This window comes from Suncus etruscus, chromosome 4 (assembly GCF_024139225.1).
Source record: "Suncus etruscus isolate mSunEtr1 chromosome 4, mSunEtr1.pri.cur, whole genome shotgun sequence".
Lineage (NCBI taxonomy): Eukaryota > Metazoa > Chordata > Mammalia > Eulipotyphla > Soricidae > Suncus > Suncus etruscus.
The window spans coordinates 74,594,215-74,611,257 of record NC_064851.1 but is presented as its reverse complement, the minus strand read 5'-3'; the positions used below and the strand labels follow the sequence as shown (position 1 = coordinate 74,611,257).

The window sequence follows — 17,043 nt, the reverse complement described above, 5'->3', positions numbered from 1 at the left end:
GGCCAATGAGGCAATCTAAATACTACACAGGATAATTTAAAAACACTAGATAAAACACCATATTAAAGACATATAGAAATCAGTGTTCACTTTGGTCTCTAGTATGGTTAGCAGTGGATAATACCAGAAAGCGACACATACTAATAATTAAAGCCAGCTTGGTGGTGGGTGCAAGAGGTTGACAGATGTAAGCAATTCAAGAGGTAGTCAACGCCATCATTATCAAGCTGGTAACTCTTTAAGTGTTAAGAGTGTTAAGCCACAGATGTCTTAAATAGCGTATAGTTTCTCACAGTACAGTATGTTACAATAACTCTGAAGCTCTTTTACAAATATAAAATTTAAAAACGAGTCAGGGCAACCTCTCACTCTAGCTGAACAACTATGACACAGATTACATAACCATCACATCCTATAGACTGTTGACAGGTATGAAAAGACAGAAGTTGATGCTTTTAAACCGTTCTTCTCTAAAACAAATCTCATTAAGACATCTAGAAAATTAAAGTCAGTGCCGTTGCACTTGTACATACTTTCTCAAATTTTATAACTCCAAAGGGGAAATACATATATATTTTATGATAAACATTTATTAGTGAAAACAGATAAATTAATTTAAATTAACTTTAAGACTTAATGAGATTTCCCATGTACTGTATAATTCATCATACAGTGAATGTTACAAAGTCTATTAACACTTATGGGCATCTATTAACAAACTAAATACAGCTAGCAATAATTTGGGGGCCACACTGGTGCAAAATAAAACTGGGCCAGAATCTTAAAAAAAAAAAAAAGGAAACCAGCAAAAATAACATCCTGTATTTGTAGATGGACCGATGCTAATAACTTGATGTTTCTTGATCTTTTCCCCTACATTGCACTCCAAACTTGCAAGTTATAAGCAGGTAAATATCTTTCTAAAATCTTTCTATTTTAAAAATACATCCAAAGTCTTCTAGTATAAACTAGAAAATCCAAGTATAAAAATGCTTCTACTATAATCTGCCACATAGCGACAAACAGGTCACAGGGGTAAGAGATCGGTAGTGCATCTTTTTTAGGAATTCCATTTGTGTTTGGGGAAGTGGGGTATGAGGTCAAGGGGCAAGTAATCCACAGACCCCTGTGCCCACCATTAGTAATCCCTGTAAACTGATGCCTTACTGCCTCACACAAACCCTTTTTCCTCAGTAGCTAGAAATGGCATTGCACGTTCGCTCTGTGTTCACTCCTCAATAAGCCAGTGCTTGTTATGTACCTAGGGCAAGCAGGCAGCAGTATGCTTGGCTTCAGGGCAGCACAAAGTGGGGGAGATTGGCACCCCACAGAGTTTGCCCAGCATGAAATACTCATACACCAACCTCTCTTCTTGCTGCCCCTCTCCCCAAACTCTGAGCAAAGCAGCGTTTTCCAAGACTGCTGTTTTGCGTAAGTTGTCCAGTGCCCATAAGTCTTGAAATGAAATACATGATAACTTTAAGGAAATACATTGAGACTTTGTTAAAGAGATGATTCATTATTCACAAATGTTTGTCAGAACATGCAACTGCAAATTGCTCTCTATGATATAGATTAAAAGGTTCTGTACCAGAGACATTACTAGCCTTGTAAGGCTGCAGTAGCATAAAGGTGTGCTATGCATCAACTATGAGGTAGCCTTTTGCTGTAAACAGAATATTTCACCCATGGAAATGGACACTGTGTTCACATCAGTGAGAGTCACATATGAAAAAAGTTTGAGAATTCTGCTTTCTACATTAAATAGAAACAGGAAAACTGATACAGATTGGAAAATTCTGATCCATGTCAAACTCAGAGGTAGTTACTAACATTGGTACATAATACTTTTATAGTGATCTAAGCTATTTGGTTTTGAGTAAGCAGGACTGGGTTCTTCTGTAAAGAAATAATAACAACATTATATGATATGTTCCCTGAGCAAAGTTATTTTTGTCCTGAGATTGTAATGTAATAGTGATAATATTCTTTTATAAAAAATAAATCCCAACTTTTAATCCTAAAATAGATTAGTATGTGCTCTTGGTTCAGTCTGGTTAAAATGACCTACAATGATTCAAACTGCTCTCAGAAGGTACAGAGTTACAAAATGCTTCTGTTTTTTTAAACAGTGATCTTAGATCTAAACTTCTTTCTAGTAAACAGGGAATGTCCAATTCTCAAGTCTGTAATTTCCTATTTTCTGTAAATCAAGGAACTTTGGTTTGAATTTCAAAGTGACGTAAAATGCTATGCATTTCTGCTGTTGACCTGCTTATCATACCTGCTAAAATGAAGAAATGCCACTTTGATTTGTCTACATAATTTAAATAAGCTTACAAACCTCACATAAGGCAAGGAAGTACTTCTCTACAGCTATGTCACATTCAATATCGTCAAAGGTAAGTTTTGTATCCCAGCCCATGGGTATTTGAAAATAAACCATGGAGAGTCTAAAAAAACACTGTCTAGAAATTCAAGCTTAGCTCTGGGTCTGGTGGCCCAGCCTGAAACATTTTCTCAGAAGTGGCTTGCTGGAATAGCAGCGGCTGCACAAGTCTCCCATGGCAGAACACGTGGGGGAAGGAGCAGAAATAGTTCAGCAAGGAATATCTCACTTGAATCATGCTATTTTCTCTTTTTGATTATCTGAGCTTACACCAACACTCTCATAACAAACTATATGTATTTTGAGTTCAAAGAATTATAATTCATTGGTATCTTCTTTGAGATGTTTCAGAAATTTGACCAAAACATAAAGAAGTAGGATGGCACCAAAATGAATTGTAATAGGAACAGCACAATGATGATCCCAAGTCATTTCTAATGTAACTGAGGACCAACCTGATCATCTCTGTCCTCACTATTAATCCACCAGAGGTTACTTCAGCAAGAATCATGAAGTGACTTCCCTAAAATCAATATAAGAACACAATACACACCCAGCTCTCTGGAAGTCTCCCCGAGGTACAGCCTCCATAGCTGCCCTTTTTGATATCACTGGTATCAGGCAACTGTGAACATCCACTGATTTTTGCTTCTCAATGTCAGTGTTTTATTATTCCTATCTGTGCTATTCTGTTTGTTTTAGAAATAGATTGGTAACTCTTTGGAGGGGATTAAAAACAGCCGCTAAAAACATACAGCAAATGATTGGAGTTTTCCTCCAAGATCTTCAGTAGTAAAGAAAGGTGCTCACTTGCTGAAAGTGATGGCTACAAGGCTTGACACAAATAAGGAAAGATGATGTTGCCAGAATACGCTAAAAACCTCGAGGCATTAAAATGATTATGAGCTGGTATCAAAATACCATTGAATATAATCAAATAGCTAGATTTATCGTTGCCCTCTCTTTCATTTCCCTTAATAGGCATCAAATGTACAATAAAATCATATGAATCAACATCAAAATCACATTCATTGTCTTCTTGAGTTTATGAATACCAGAATAAAAAAAGATTATGGCAATCAGAGGCATATGTAGTTAAGTTACTGCCTTCAAATGGGAAGGAGTGTGTCCTATCAATATCAAGAAAAAGAGGCAACCCAAACTCCAGAGAACTAATGACTTAAAAACCTGTAGTACCATATGAATGGCAGCTGAGATCTGAAGTAGCTTTTGGTTCACTCAAAAGTAAGTCATATTTTAACTTCTTTATAATAGGAAAGAAATGACATTTTTAAGAATGACTCTATGTCTGCTGTTCAAAACCATCAAAAATACTTCAGATAAATTTTTAATTCTTGGAAATGTTCAATTCTTGTGAGGGAGGATGTGTGCTTATATCAACAGATACACACATATAAAGATAAGCCCTCTTTATATATATGCCTACGTTACTATACAAAATCTTCCATTACACATAGACTCAGGCTTTCGCCCTCTCACACATACTGAGATCGATTTATATAGCATTTTCCTCTTTGAATAACCTAAAACATGACACCCTGTGCAAGTGTAATTTGCTTAGTGATTTATCTGTTTTGTTTTGTTTTTAAAAATTCACAGCTCCTCAACAGTAGTTAAAATCCCAGATCAGCTGCTGTTTATAAAATACTGTTCTCTTGTACTTGCATGAGGTAGACTTCCCAAGTGGGGAAAGAAGATGGTAGCTTAAGAAGGGTTATGTCTTTTTCCTCTTTTGAATGAAAGGCCCCTTTTTGTTCTGTTCTTCTGGTGCTACAGATGACTTTGCAGAGGAAGCTTCTTGAGGCAGCCTACCCAGCCATTCTGAGACCTCAGATCTAGCCTCTTGACATGGTGGCGATGTTGCACAACCAGGCCCTCCCACAACCTCCCTTGGGTGAAATGAAGTGCACGACTGTGATTCTGCTTCCTGTCTTCCCTGAGAAGTGGCAGGCAGCTGCACACCAGTTTTATGTGGGCAGTTTGCCACCATATGCGAGATGCTCTGACAGTAATGGCACTTCTTTGGCTGAGGAGGTAGACTACATTCCTTAGCATGGTGATCAAGGCCTCCACAGTTGTAACATCTGCAAAAGGAAGAATAAAAACATCTTAGAAGTTGGGAACACACAGCATAAATGACAAATCACACCCAAAAAGATAACAAAAGATACAAATTGTTAATAAGGTCAGCTAGTTTTGATGTGACTTATTAAGAATATAATGCTAGGGCCAGAGAGATAATACACTGGGTAGGGCGTTTGCCTTGCACACACCCAACTTGGGTTCAATACCCTTCACCCTTTATGGTTCTTACACCTGCTAGGAGAGATCCTTAAGCACAGAGCCAGGAGGAAGTCCTGAGCACTGAGTAACCCAAAACCGAGGGGAAAAAGAAGAATGTAATGCTAATCTATATAGTTGCTTAAAAAACAAATCATGATCAAAATTCTCTAAGTCATAAAACAAATTGATTTTTAAATATTTTAATTAGGGTATTTGAAAAGAACAGTTTACCCCACTAGAGGGCAGCCAATATTAAACAAACAAAAAACCAACCTTTTATAAAGACAGTTTAAAAAAATAGCTATTTTGATATACAATGTTGATATACTTAGTAATAAGAAAATTATAGAACAATTAAATTTTATGAGATAACATTTCTGTAGATGCTAATTATTTTAACTGTGAAATCTGTTAAACAAGGATGAATTTTTTTTTTTTTTTGCTTTGTACTATTAAGCAGTCCAATGAAATTGGGTAAGTACTGAGATATCAAGTTAAATGATAATTGGTAAATTACCACATAATTTTAGCAATATGGCTATTATCTAAATCAGACAAGTTCTAAACACTTATATTAATAAATCTTGGTGTTATTTCATTCATGGTAAGATCTATTTCCTTCTCTGTAAGAATTAATTTTCTTGCAGACCAAATTCTTCTAAAATGAAAGTAAATCCAACTTAATATTTGAATACACACTGGGGGCATAGTTTTATATTAGATGTTTGAAATTGAGGAGGGCATACCCAGTGACACTCAGGGTTACTCCGGGCCATACACTCAGAAACTGCTCCTGGATTGGGGGACAATATGGGACACTGGGGGATTTGGTCTGTCCTAGGCTAGGGCGGGCAAGGCAGATAGATGCCTTACCGCTTGGCACCACCGCTCCGGCCCCTAGATGTTTAAAATTTTGACACAGCTACTAAAAACGAAGCATGTTAATTAAATAAAAAATATATTGCACAGTTAAAAGTCCAGTGTTCTTTTAGTTTATATTTAAAGCAATACAATATATATATAGTGGACAAAGTAAAATTTTGCTTTTATAGGTTTTTAATTTTCTAAATTAGAATTTGAATTACTAACTTGTTTCCAAATTAAACATTTTAAGAGCTATTTCAAATTTATTTTAGATACATTTGACTTAATTTTTACTGATGATGTATAAACAAACAATAGGTCTTAATGTTTGAAAAACAATGATAGGGCATCAGAACAATAGTACAGCAGTAGGGTGTTTGCCTTGCACAAAGCTGACCCTGGATAACCTCGAGTTCGATTCCTGCATCCCACGTGATTCCCTGAGCCTTCCAGGAGCGATTTCTGAGCACAGAGCCAGAAGAAACACCTGAATGCCACCGGGTATGGCCACCAAACCAAAATAAATAAATAAATGTTTAAAAAAACAACAATAATAGCCAAATAAGCAGTAAAAGGTGAAAATCAAGCTATGTTCACAAGCCTTATATCATCTTATAAAAACTAAATAAGAGGGAAAACATGAAGGCTAGATATGGTGATAAACAGTGGTATAAGATAGCAAGTGAAGTAGAGGTGTAGCATGCAGCATTTTTTAAAAAAAAGGGATAAAAGGAATTAAAAGTCATTGCAGAAGTGGGGGTAAAGGAAATCTTTTCATGTGAAGACACTTTAATTAGAAATATTTATAAGCTAGTTGTTTGTATATTTCATTCTTTTATCTTTGAAAGTACTTCGTGAAACAATCCTTTGTTGAGTTTATTACTTTCTACCAAAAACTTGAGGAGCATAATAATAAATTCTCAATCCTAAGTTAAACATGCATTTGAAATAGAAATGTTATCTCTTTTAGGTGATAAATATACCAGTCAGTAGTTTGTTCTGGGTAACGGAAAAGTTAAAAAAAAAAAAAAAAGGTGTACTCAAATATAGACAACTTAATGCTTTTCAAGTTCTTGAGAGTAAAAGCAACTTGTTATGAGACTGGACCCAGTCTCACCTATGTGGGCGCACTACCAGCAAGGCTTTCATTATTCCCACAAAACTAAGGAGATGGATCTGGTTCAGATGCACATGTGCAAGCATGTGCATGGACACACAAATCCTACCCCCACTCCCATGCCACATTCATTCTTGTTGGAACCAAGCTCAGATTCTCTGCCCTATTTGGGCACCTTCACCTTTAGGTATAGTATCAAATATAAAAAAAAGTAAAGATATTTATCTTCAACTTATATTAAAATTAGGTGTTTGCTTAAGATAAAAGAGTCAGATTGCAATATGCAATCTGAAAAACATTAGGTTCAGGAATCTGTTATCAGTCTTGCTGGAAATGTTCTTCCCAGGGCTTCTTGCTCTCACAAGCAGAGTCGTTTATATTCACCAGCAGTAGAGGTGTGACAGTTGCTGTAAATAAGCATCTGCTTCGCCCGAAGAAATACAATTCTACTACTGTCTTTGTGTCAACTTTTATAAAAAAATCTTTTTTTCTTGCTCATCAAAAGATCTTTTAGATTGGGGCAATTTTAAAGCTTACCTTTTTTAATAGAAATTACTATGTTCTCTCATATATGTAACCCAAAATTAATATTTCATAAAATAAAAGATCGAGCACTCGATCTCTTAAAGTTTATCCAAGATCACAAGTAATTAAAAAAGAATTTCATCATAATTATTTGATAAATAAAACAGTAAAAAGTTTTATTTAGAAAAGGAAGCAGCAAAGTCATCTATGGCAGATCTAAAAGATACAATGTCTTACCTATAATATAAAAAATCCTGAGGTATACAAAATAAGAACTGCAAAGTGAAATATGGACAAGCTCATATTTTATCACATACCTCTGATTAAAATACAGAAAAAAATAGCATTACAGAAATTTCAAAGGAAAGATGTAAAGAGGCCAAAATTACTTTTAGAGGCCTGACTGATGAACTATACAGATCAGTTCCAGACTAATACTGTCTTTTTGCAATCTGGAAGCAAAAATAGGACTAGATTTTAGGGCCAGAGTTGTAACACAGTGGTAGGGCATTTGCCTTGCAAGCAGCTGACCCAGGATGGACGCAGGTTCAATCCCTGGCATCCCATCTGGTCCCCCAAGCCTGCCAGGAGTGATTTCTGAGCACAGAGCCAGGAAAAAGCAAACAAACAAACAAAGAGGACTCGATCTTTTAAAAGAGTAGCCTCCTTCATTAACAATAACACAAACCATAGTGTCAAAAAAGAAAAGAAAAAAGAGAATATACATGGCGGGTAGGGGAAACTGGGGACATTGGTGGTGGGAAAAATGCACTGGTGAAGGGTAGTGTACATTTAATGATTGAAACTCAATTATGAACAATTTTTTTAACCATGGTATACTTGTATACTTAAATAATTATTTAATTTTTGTTTTAGGGCCACAACCGTTGATGTTCAGGGTTACTCCTAGCTAAGCACTCAGAAATTGCTCCTGGCTTGGGGGGACCATATGGGATGCCGGGGGATAGAACCACTGTCCGGCCTAGGTTAGCACTTGCAAGGCAGACGCTTTACCGCTAGCACCACTGCACCAGCCCCTTAAATAATTATTTTTAAAAGGTACCCTACTTATAGCCAAGTGAGTTATTATTACTACTGTTGTTGTTGTTATTATTATTATTATTATTATTATTATTATTATTATTATACCAGGAGTTATTCAGAAGTTAGAAACTTATTCTTTTTGAATTACTTTTGAATATATTTTTCTGTGAAGAAAGGTTCATTTTCCAATTGATACAATACTGACTGACTAAAGACATTGAATTACTGCTACCTGACTGAACTAGTAAGGACTATAATAGGATCTTCCATATTTAAAATGTCCTTGTGAAATAAGAAATGTCACAAAATATTTAAAGAGGACCAACTGTTTTAAAGAATGCTGCCTTTTGCAACCTACCCAAATGTACTTTCAGGATTAAATCCTGTATGAGGCAAAAGAAGACTGCCAGTCTCCTGTCTCTATATCTACTCCAGACTCAGAAGGAGTTAAAACTATTCTGCTGAAATCACCAAGGAAAGATTTCCTTCTAATGATCGATAAGTTTGATCTTCTGTTCCAGCACCAGCTACAGCTAAGGAAAATGACGAAGTACAGATGAGAAGTAAGTAATCTCGTTTCATTTCTCCCAGAACCCAATTGGTCTTCCTGTGACTAACTATATAGTGCCCTTTGCAAGAATCAGCACTTCTTAAATTGTTCACTACATAGGTAGGGAGGTGAAAATTGAACAAGGAAAATTTCTTCTATGTTCAGATAACCTCCATAAACTGTGACATTATTTTCTTTCTATGTAGGCCTTGAAAATTAAAGTTTAAGGAAAAATCATGTAACATGTTCTTGGTCTCATGACAGTCCTTTTCTTTTCTTTTTCTTTTTCACAAGCTGCCTTTGTATTACCTAGTTTTTGATGTGATTAAAGCTTTTTTGATGTGATTAAAGCTTGATGGTCAAGCTGTTTTGTCACCCTTGAAGACTTTTTCTCTGATCATTCCTTAAGGAATCTTCTCTATTTGAATTTTTTAAAGAATGTGAACAATCCAATGAACACATGGCCACTTATATTTCTTCTTCTTTTTTTTTTTTATAAAACAGATGTCAAGCAAAGAATGGAGATAAGAATCAAATGTAAGTTTGGGAAGATCAAGTAGATCCATGGGTAGAGCCAGTACTGTTTATTATTATGTCCAAATACTAAATTACCTGGATTACACATGATAATTGATTTGCACATATTTGATAAGCCAATAATACAACATGAAGGCAATTCCTTCAGCATATGATGGTTTTGTTTCCTTTTCAACTTTTGAATTTGACAGAACTACATGAAGAGTGGGACAAAAAACAACAGAACTGAATAATTTTTCTAAAATATGCATCTTGGAAAATATCCTTATATATGGGAGGAAAAGAGGTAAGCTTGTCTGGGTAAGATTTGGTGACATTACTAAAAAATGCACATATTTCAGGCTCTAGAAAAACTGTATAGCAGTTAGGATGTTTGCCTCAGATACAGCTGACCTGGTTTGATTTCCACCATGAGTTCATGGTCCTAGAGTCCAGAGCCAGAAGTAAGCTTGAACACAATATATATTTAAGAAATCTAATAAACATTAAGAGATATAACAACTATAAACAGAAGGGCATTATTTACTGATGACACTAAATGAAAACTCTCATATATTCATTTTTATAACTAAACATATCATACATGTAGGGAAAATGAGCTTCAGTGAAAAACTTATTTTCTGGAACTAGAGCTTACACTTCTGTGTTATTTAATTCTAATTCATGTGGAGCTTTTTAATTTTTGGGTCAACCTGACTCTGCTCAGGGCTTACTCTTAGCTCTGTACTAAGGGATCAATCTAGGCAGACTCAGGTAAATACTTGGGAGGCCAAGGTTTGAATCTGGGTCAGCTACATGTAAGCTACATGTAATCCTATTCTCTGTGCTATTCTCTATTTGGAAGCTATCTGATAGTTTGTTAAATTGTATAATTAAAAACAATGCAAAGCTTTTCTTTTAAAAAATTTTTATGACTTTAATTTATATTCTGGAATTTCAATGGTCACTACTCCTACCAAAGTTCCAGTGTCATCCCACTACCAAAAAGAGCCCTTCCTTCATTCCTCACCTGTCTCTCCTCTTTCCTTCTAGTAATCATTGTACCTTCACTGGGCTTAATCTGCTATTTCTTGCCAGCTTGTTTGCTGTAATACTTCATATATTCGGCAACTGAGTCTAATTACAGCCTTTCAAATATTCTTGTCTATAAAGAATCTGCTTTTCAGATAGAGGTTAAAATGGTTCCTTTCCCACTACTGAGGAAGATATTTTTCCCACTTTCTAATTAATTTTCAGTATTTCTGATCTCCAAGTAAATCTGCTCTGGAATACTATTTATTAATTATTCACTCATTTATATCTTTCGGGGAGCCTTCTAACTAGGACTCCAGGGTCTGGGTAACACTCCCAATGATACTCAACTGGGTTATGTAGGACCTAATCAATTTGGTGGGTGGCCTATAAGGCCCAGCTTGGCCCAGCAGTCTTGATGGTCACCATCATGATACTTGGAAGCTATCAAGGTTAGACCCAGTAATGCTAGGGGATCAAACTTGAGGCCTCTCAAATGTAAGGCATGCACTACACTCTAAGCTATTTGCTTAGCCCCTTGATTCTCTTTTAGTACATTGATGCTGACATAGCAATTTGTGCTAATTAAACCACATTCAAGTTTGAGCCACTGGAGATAACACTGGTGTCAATGTATTAAACCTACTTCTCTCACTTTATTGAGTTAAATGAAAAAAATTTTTTTTTAGTCCTAGCATTCCATATGGACCCTGGAACCTTTCCAGGAGTAGGCCCTGAGCTGGGTGTGGTCCCAAAAGCTATACAGAAACACAAAATAAAATAAAATGAAATAAAAAAGATAAAATCATGCCTTTAAGAAAAAAATGAATAGAAATAAAACCTTTAACAGTTGTTCCTGTTTGAGAACCAGGTTGTTATTGTTTTCAAAAATTAACATTTCTCATTTAGTAAAGAAGCATCACCAGAACCACTAGATAAGACCTTTAGAGGATAATGTCCTAGATAAACTAGTTTAAACTCAAAAAATCAATCAGTACACAATGTTTTAAGGGAAAAAACGTCTTACTCAGCTGGAGAATGTCATTGTATATTTTGTCAGTGTAGTATTTTTAACCCCCCCCCAAATCTGTGAAAATTATATAACCATATTTCACTTTCATCATTTGTGCTAGAAAATTTTCTTGAGGTGGCTCATAAGTAGACAAATGCTTAAGGACTTAAAAATTAAAATGCTCATTGGTCATTTCAGTAAATAAAAAAAAAATGAAAGTACGTTGCTACTGTTGCTACTGCTACAACATACTGTGTATGTTGCTACAAAAGGTGATCACCCTCTCTTCAACACAATTGTATAGTAGGAAAAATTTCAAAGTACTGCAATTTGAGAATATAAATAAAAGAATAATCAGAAGTTAATAAAAAGGTAAAACATTACATATGTAGTATACTTAAAATCAGTCTAAGGTAGTATTTTTAATGATCTATTTAAACGTTCTGAGTCAAGGCATTTCCTAGGCTTATCCACAAGTAATCAGTTGCATTTAAAGGATACTGCCCATTTTGGATGCATATTTTCATGCCAGGAAAGAAGAAATAAAATGTAGATTTATCACATTTAAATTTTTTTATTAATTTCCAATACAGTTGTTTCCTTTATGTTTTTTTTTTTTAATCTATAAATGGTTTAAAAAATACTGAGGGGCTGGAGAGATAGAGAAGGTGCTTTCTTGCATGCAGATATCCTGAGTTCATTCCTGGCATTCTGTATCATTACCTAAAGATCTCCATGAGTGATCCCTAAGCACAGAGACAGGAATAAGCTCGAGCACACTGAATGTGGCTCGAAAATAAAACAAATAAAATAATATTCAAAATGTTTTTGAAAGGGCCTAACTATCTTTTTGGTAGTGATGATTATCTTTTTGGCATACTATAACTTATATTTTTCTAAAAGATAATCACAATTATAGGGCGTTGATAGGAATAATTTTGTTAAAGAGTTGACGTGGACGGGGACCATGAGGTGCTGGGGATGAAAGCATGCATTTTGACAATTCAAGAATCCTTTCTTTAGTTTTTACTCCTTGCTCTGCTCTTAGGAATCACAAGTGGAGGTCTCAGGGAACCATATGAGAGTGCTGGGATTGAAACAAGGTCTGCTGTATACAAGGCAAATACCCTAACCTCTGGAGAACTGCTCTGGCCCAACAATCCTTTTCTTTGTTTTATTTCTTCATTTGGGCCACCCCTAACCTGTGCTCAGGACTTACTTCTGTCTTTGTGATCTCTGCGGTGTGGCTCAGTGGATTGTATGTGGTGCCAGTGTGGCTGTGGGCAGGGCAAACATCTCACCTGCTGTATTCTCTCTCTTGCCCCAGAAATCCTTTTTAAAAAATAGTCATTTCCCACTTGTTTCACTTGCTGATTTCAAATGAGATAAGTATTTTAAAATGCTTTATAAACTAATAAACCTCCATTTAAGTGGTAGATATATTTTGGCATTTTGATGATAATAGTAATTTAATATTTTTGCTGTCCGTAGTTCACTGTCAACTAGTTTCCTGATTTGGCAATTCCTAAAAACAAAATCTTAGATAAATCTTTAGCAAATCAAGAAAATTATCAAAACATTAATCTAGACAGAATACAAATTTAAGTATAAAGAATGTGCTCATTATTGCACATTCTAGCTAAAAACAACTACTCCTTCATATGGCTTTCGGAATATTTCTACATTTCTGAATTATTTTCCTATCAAACTTTCAGAATCTTCCTGGTTTAATATATAAAATTGTCGGGACTGGAGAGATAGCATGGAGGTAAAACGTTTGCCTTGCATGCAGAAGGATGGTGGTTCAAATCCCGGCATCCCATATGGTCCCCGAAGCCTGCCTGGAGCGATTTCTGAGCATGGAGCCAGGAGTGACCCCTGAGCACTGCCGGGTGGGACCCAAAAAAAAAAAACCAAAAAGAAAATTATATATATATAAATTATATATATATTATATATATATATATATATATATATATATATAAATTCAAAGCCATTTTCACCTCCAATTTCCAAATCTCTTCCAATATTGATTGATTTTCTGACAAGTTCTGTCATTCATTGATATATTTATAGTGATTACTGTTCTATTACTTGGCTTTCTCAAAGAACCAGGATGACATTATTAAAACTGCACTAGCTTTTTGTTCTTTTAAAACATAATGGAGGGCTGGAGAGATAGTACAGTGGGTACAGCACTTGCCTTGCAAAAGGTTGACCTAGGTATAATCCCTGGCACCACATATGGTCCCCCAACCACTGCTAGGAGTAATTTCTTAGTGCAGAGCCAGGAGTTGACTTCTAAATATTGCTGATTATGCCCATAAAACAAACAAATCCCAAAAATGGAGCAATTTTTATCTTGATTCAATACTCCTAAAGTTATGAACAGTCTCTTTAGTTTCTCATCTATTTGGGGATAGATTTCTGATCTCCTGTCTTGAGGTCAATGTCATTCTAACATACATTTCAGATAAATCTATCAGTCCACTTAACCCACTCAATCACCAATTATTTGTCAGATCAGTGCATATGACCACCGACGTTATTATTTTGTATAGTATAGATAAAACAAAAATAATTAAATCAGTTAGTAATTTAATACTTATTAAAATATTTTTAATAATGTGATATTTGGGGGGGGCACACCCTGTGACACTCAGGGATTTCTCCTGACTATGTGCTCAGAAATCGCTCCTGGCTTGAAGGACCATATGGGACACTGGGGATCGAACTGTGGTCCTAGACTAACACAAGCAAGACGGACGCCACTGCTCTGGCCCTAATGTGACTTTTTAAAAGAGTGTGATATGGACCAGATAGATGATAGTATAAGAGAGAGGCATGCCTTGCATGTGGTCCACCCTACTTCAATCTCTGGTACCTCATGGTTCCTGCAACATCATTAGTGTAGTCCTGAAGATTGATGGGCATCAGAGGTTCCAGCCTAAAATCCCTTCTGATAATACCACATATCCATGTCCTTGAAATTAATTTTTGCCCTGCTAAAAATCCCCAATAGGTAGGCTATATTTCCAACCCTGGGTAAATGGGTCTGAATAAGAAATGCCACGAGGAATTAATAAACCAAGCCAATCAGGATAGAATCATCAAGTCAGTTGGCTTCTTGCCTCGTGGTCTCACTGGACCCACCAAAACTGACCTCTCTTTATTCTACCAGTACAAATTCAACCAGGAGGGGGAGGGTAGAGTGGTAAGGTAGAGTGGGACGGGAAGGGTAGAGTGCGATCTAGGTGGACTTTTACAAGTCAAAGGGCTTGATGAAAAGAAAGAGGAAATTGGGGAATGACTTTGCCCTGGGCAAAATCAGAGTATAAACTAACAGCAGGAACCCATAAAAATGCAATACCTGGGACTTACAAATTAGTACAGAAGGTATGGAGCTCGCCTTACATGCAGCTAACCTAGATTCAACCCTTGGCATCCCATGGTTTTCCCAAACCCCCAGAAGAGATGAACCAGGAGTAAACCCTGAGCATCCCTAGATGGGATTCCAAAATTAAAATAAACCATAAAATGAAATACATGATTGAAAAGATGTAAATATTATGGATAAAATATAATGAGCTTTTACAACTTGTATCTGAAAGACAGTTTTTGGTAATACTGGTAATTAACATTACCATGAATGAGATTGAGTGACTAATCATAAAGAAATAAAAACATGGATTCCGACTTAAGGTACTCTGGCTCTGTGGACCAACTATTACTGTCAGATGGTTCATTCAACATAACAAATGGAAAACAGACTGCTTGCTAAACACTGAACTACCAGGTAACCCTAACTTAGAAGATTCTTACAGACAAAAACTACAAAATGAACTCAACTTACCGGTTGCTAGTTACCAACCAGCTTTTTTGAAAAAAATTTGTTTGGTTTTGGGCCACACCTGGCAGTGTGAAGTGTTAGTCCTGGTTCTGTAGTCAGGAATCACTCCTGGAGGGCACAGAGGCCCATATGCCAAGATTGAACCTGAATTGGCAGTGTGCAAGGCAAGCACCCTACCCACTGTAGTATCTCTCCTGTCCCACATTTAAAATTTTTTGGACTGTTTCAGTAATTTGAAAATAAGGAGTCCTCAAAGAAGTAGTAATGACAAAACTAAATGTTAACTATATGTTGACATTTATCTTTGAAGATACTGCTCATCTAACTAGATCAGATATTCAGTTTGAAGTCACAGATTTGCCAGACATCATTAAAGAAAGATGGTAGTTAGAGTCAGGAGACAAAGATCAAAGATCAAATAGCAAGTGAGTAATAGGACTAGCATTTTAGAGATGCTTCTATTAAAACTCTTACCTTAAAAGATGAATATAATTATAGAAACCAGAAGCATTTCTCTAGATTAAAAATATAGCTTAGGGCCTGGAGAGATAGCACAGCAGTGTTTGCCTTGCAAGCAGCCGATCCAGGACCAAAGGTGGTTGGTTCAAATCCTGGTGTCCCATATGGTCTCCCGTGCCTGCCAGGAGCTATTTTGAGCAGACAGCCAGGAGTAACTCCTGGCCATCGCCGGGTATGGCCCAAAAACCAAAAAAAAAAAAAAAAAAAAAAAAGCTTAATATTGGATAAAGTGGCCAATAGTATTCAAATAAAATGAAATATTTTAAATAGGTCGTAGTAAAAAGTCTCTAGTCGCGGTGATGGCTAAACTTTTTGAGCCCGAGTGCCCAAACTGCCGCACAATGCCCGGTCCTCCCAACAGCCAGTCCGGCCCTGTTGCCAGATGAGCTGCAAAACAGACACTGGCACACTTGGCTTCCGCGGCGGGCGCCCACATCTTAATTGCAGACCTTCCCGCGTGCCAGCTGCAAGGCCTTCGAGTGCCACTGCCCATAGGTTCGCCATGAAGGCTTAGTGGAACATACAAAGTATGCAGAAGATTCAAAGAACAAAACTTGAACTACAATGCTAGAATTAAACTACAGTTCCTCAAAGGTAGAAAGTCTCAGGTAAGTATGTCTCTCAAAGGAATTAATTTCTTGGGGGCCAAACCGATAGATAGCACAGTGGTAGGGCGTTTGCCTTGCACATGGCTGACCTGGGTTCAACCCCAGCATCCCATAAGGTCCCCGAGCCTGCCAGGAGCAATTTCTGAGTTCAGAGCCAGGAATAACTCCTGAGCGGCACCAAGTGTGGCCCCCCCAAAAAACAAAACAAAACAAAAAAAGGAATTATCTTCAGGGTGGAGACAAAGCCCTTTCCAAAGTGTGCACTATTCTATTAAAACCACCAGAATCCAACAGAAAAACAGATGGAAGGCATTCACAAGATCGTCATTCAAAAAGGAAAGAAAACTGACTCAAATACTTTTTTTTTATTATTATGAGAACAAAGATGCAAAGAAAGAGGACAAGGTAAACTTACAGTGGGAAGACAGTCACTTTTAAAAGACCCTAGCAAAAAAAAATTGTTTTGTTTTAGACAATTATATAGGGTCGCTGTGTGGCAAAGCTATTTAAGAACTTCACCTAGTTCTAACCACACAGGTGGGCACTGTCTTATAGCCAAGTGTGTGCAAAAGCTCACACCAAATATTTGAGTATTGCCTGTGTGTGACCCCCACTTTGCAACAACAAAGGAAAGGATACTAATTTTTTTGTAAGTATCACCAGGATCAAAGAGAAAGCACACCTTTCTCTAGGTAAAGCATTCTCCTTGCATG

General features: G+C 36.5%; 1 protein-coding gene across 1 annotated transcript in view; it reads right to left on the bottom strand.

Moving 5' to 3' along the window:
• Positions 1-3,936: 3,936 nt before the first annotated feature.
• LIN28B (lin-28 homolog B) overlaps positions 3,937-17,043 on the bottom strand; it is a 103,124-nt gene continuing 90,017 nt past the window's right edge. Inside the window, exon 4 of the mRNA XM_049771237.1 lies at positions 3,937-4,494. Coding sequence (XP_049627194.1) covers positions 4,125-4,494 — 370 coding nt within the window. The 3' untranslated portion in view covers positions 3,937-4,124. The remainder of the gene's footprint in view (positions 4,495-17,043) is intronic.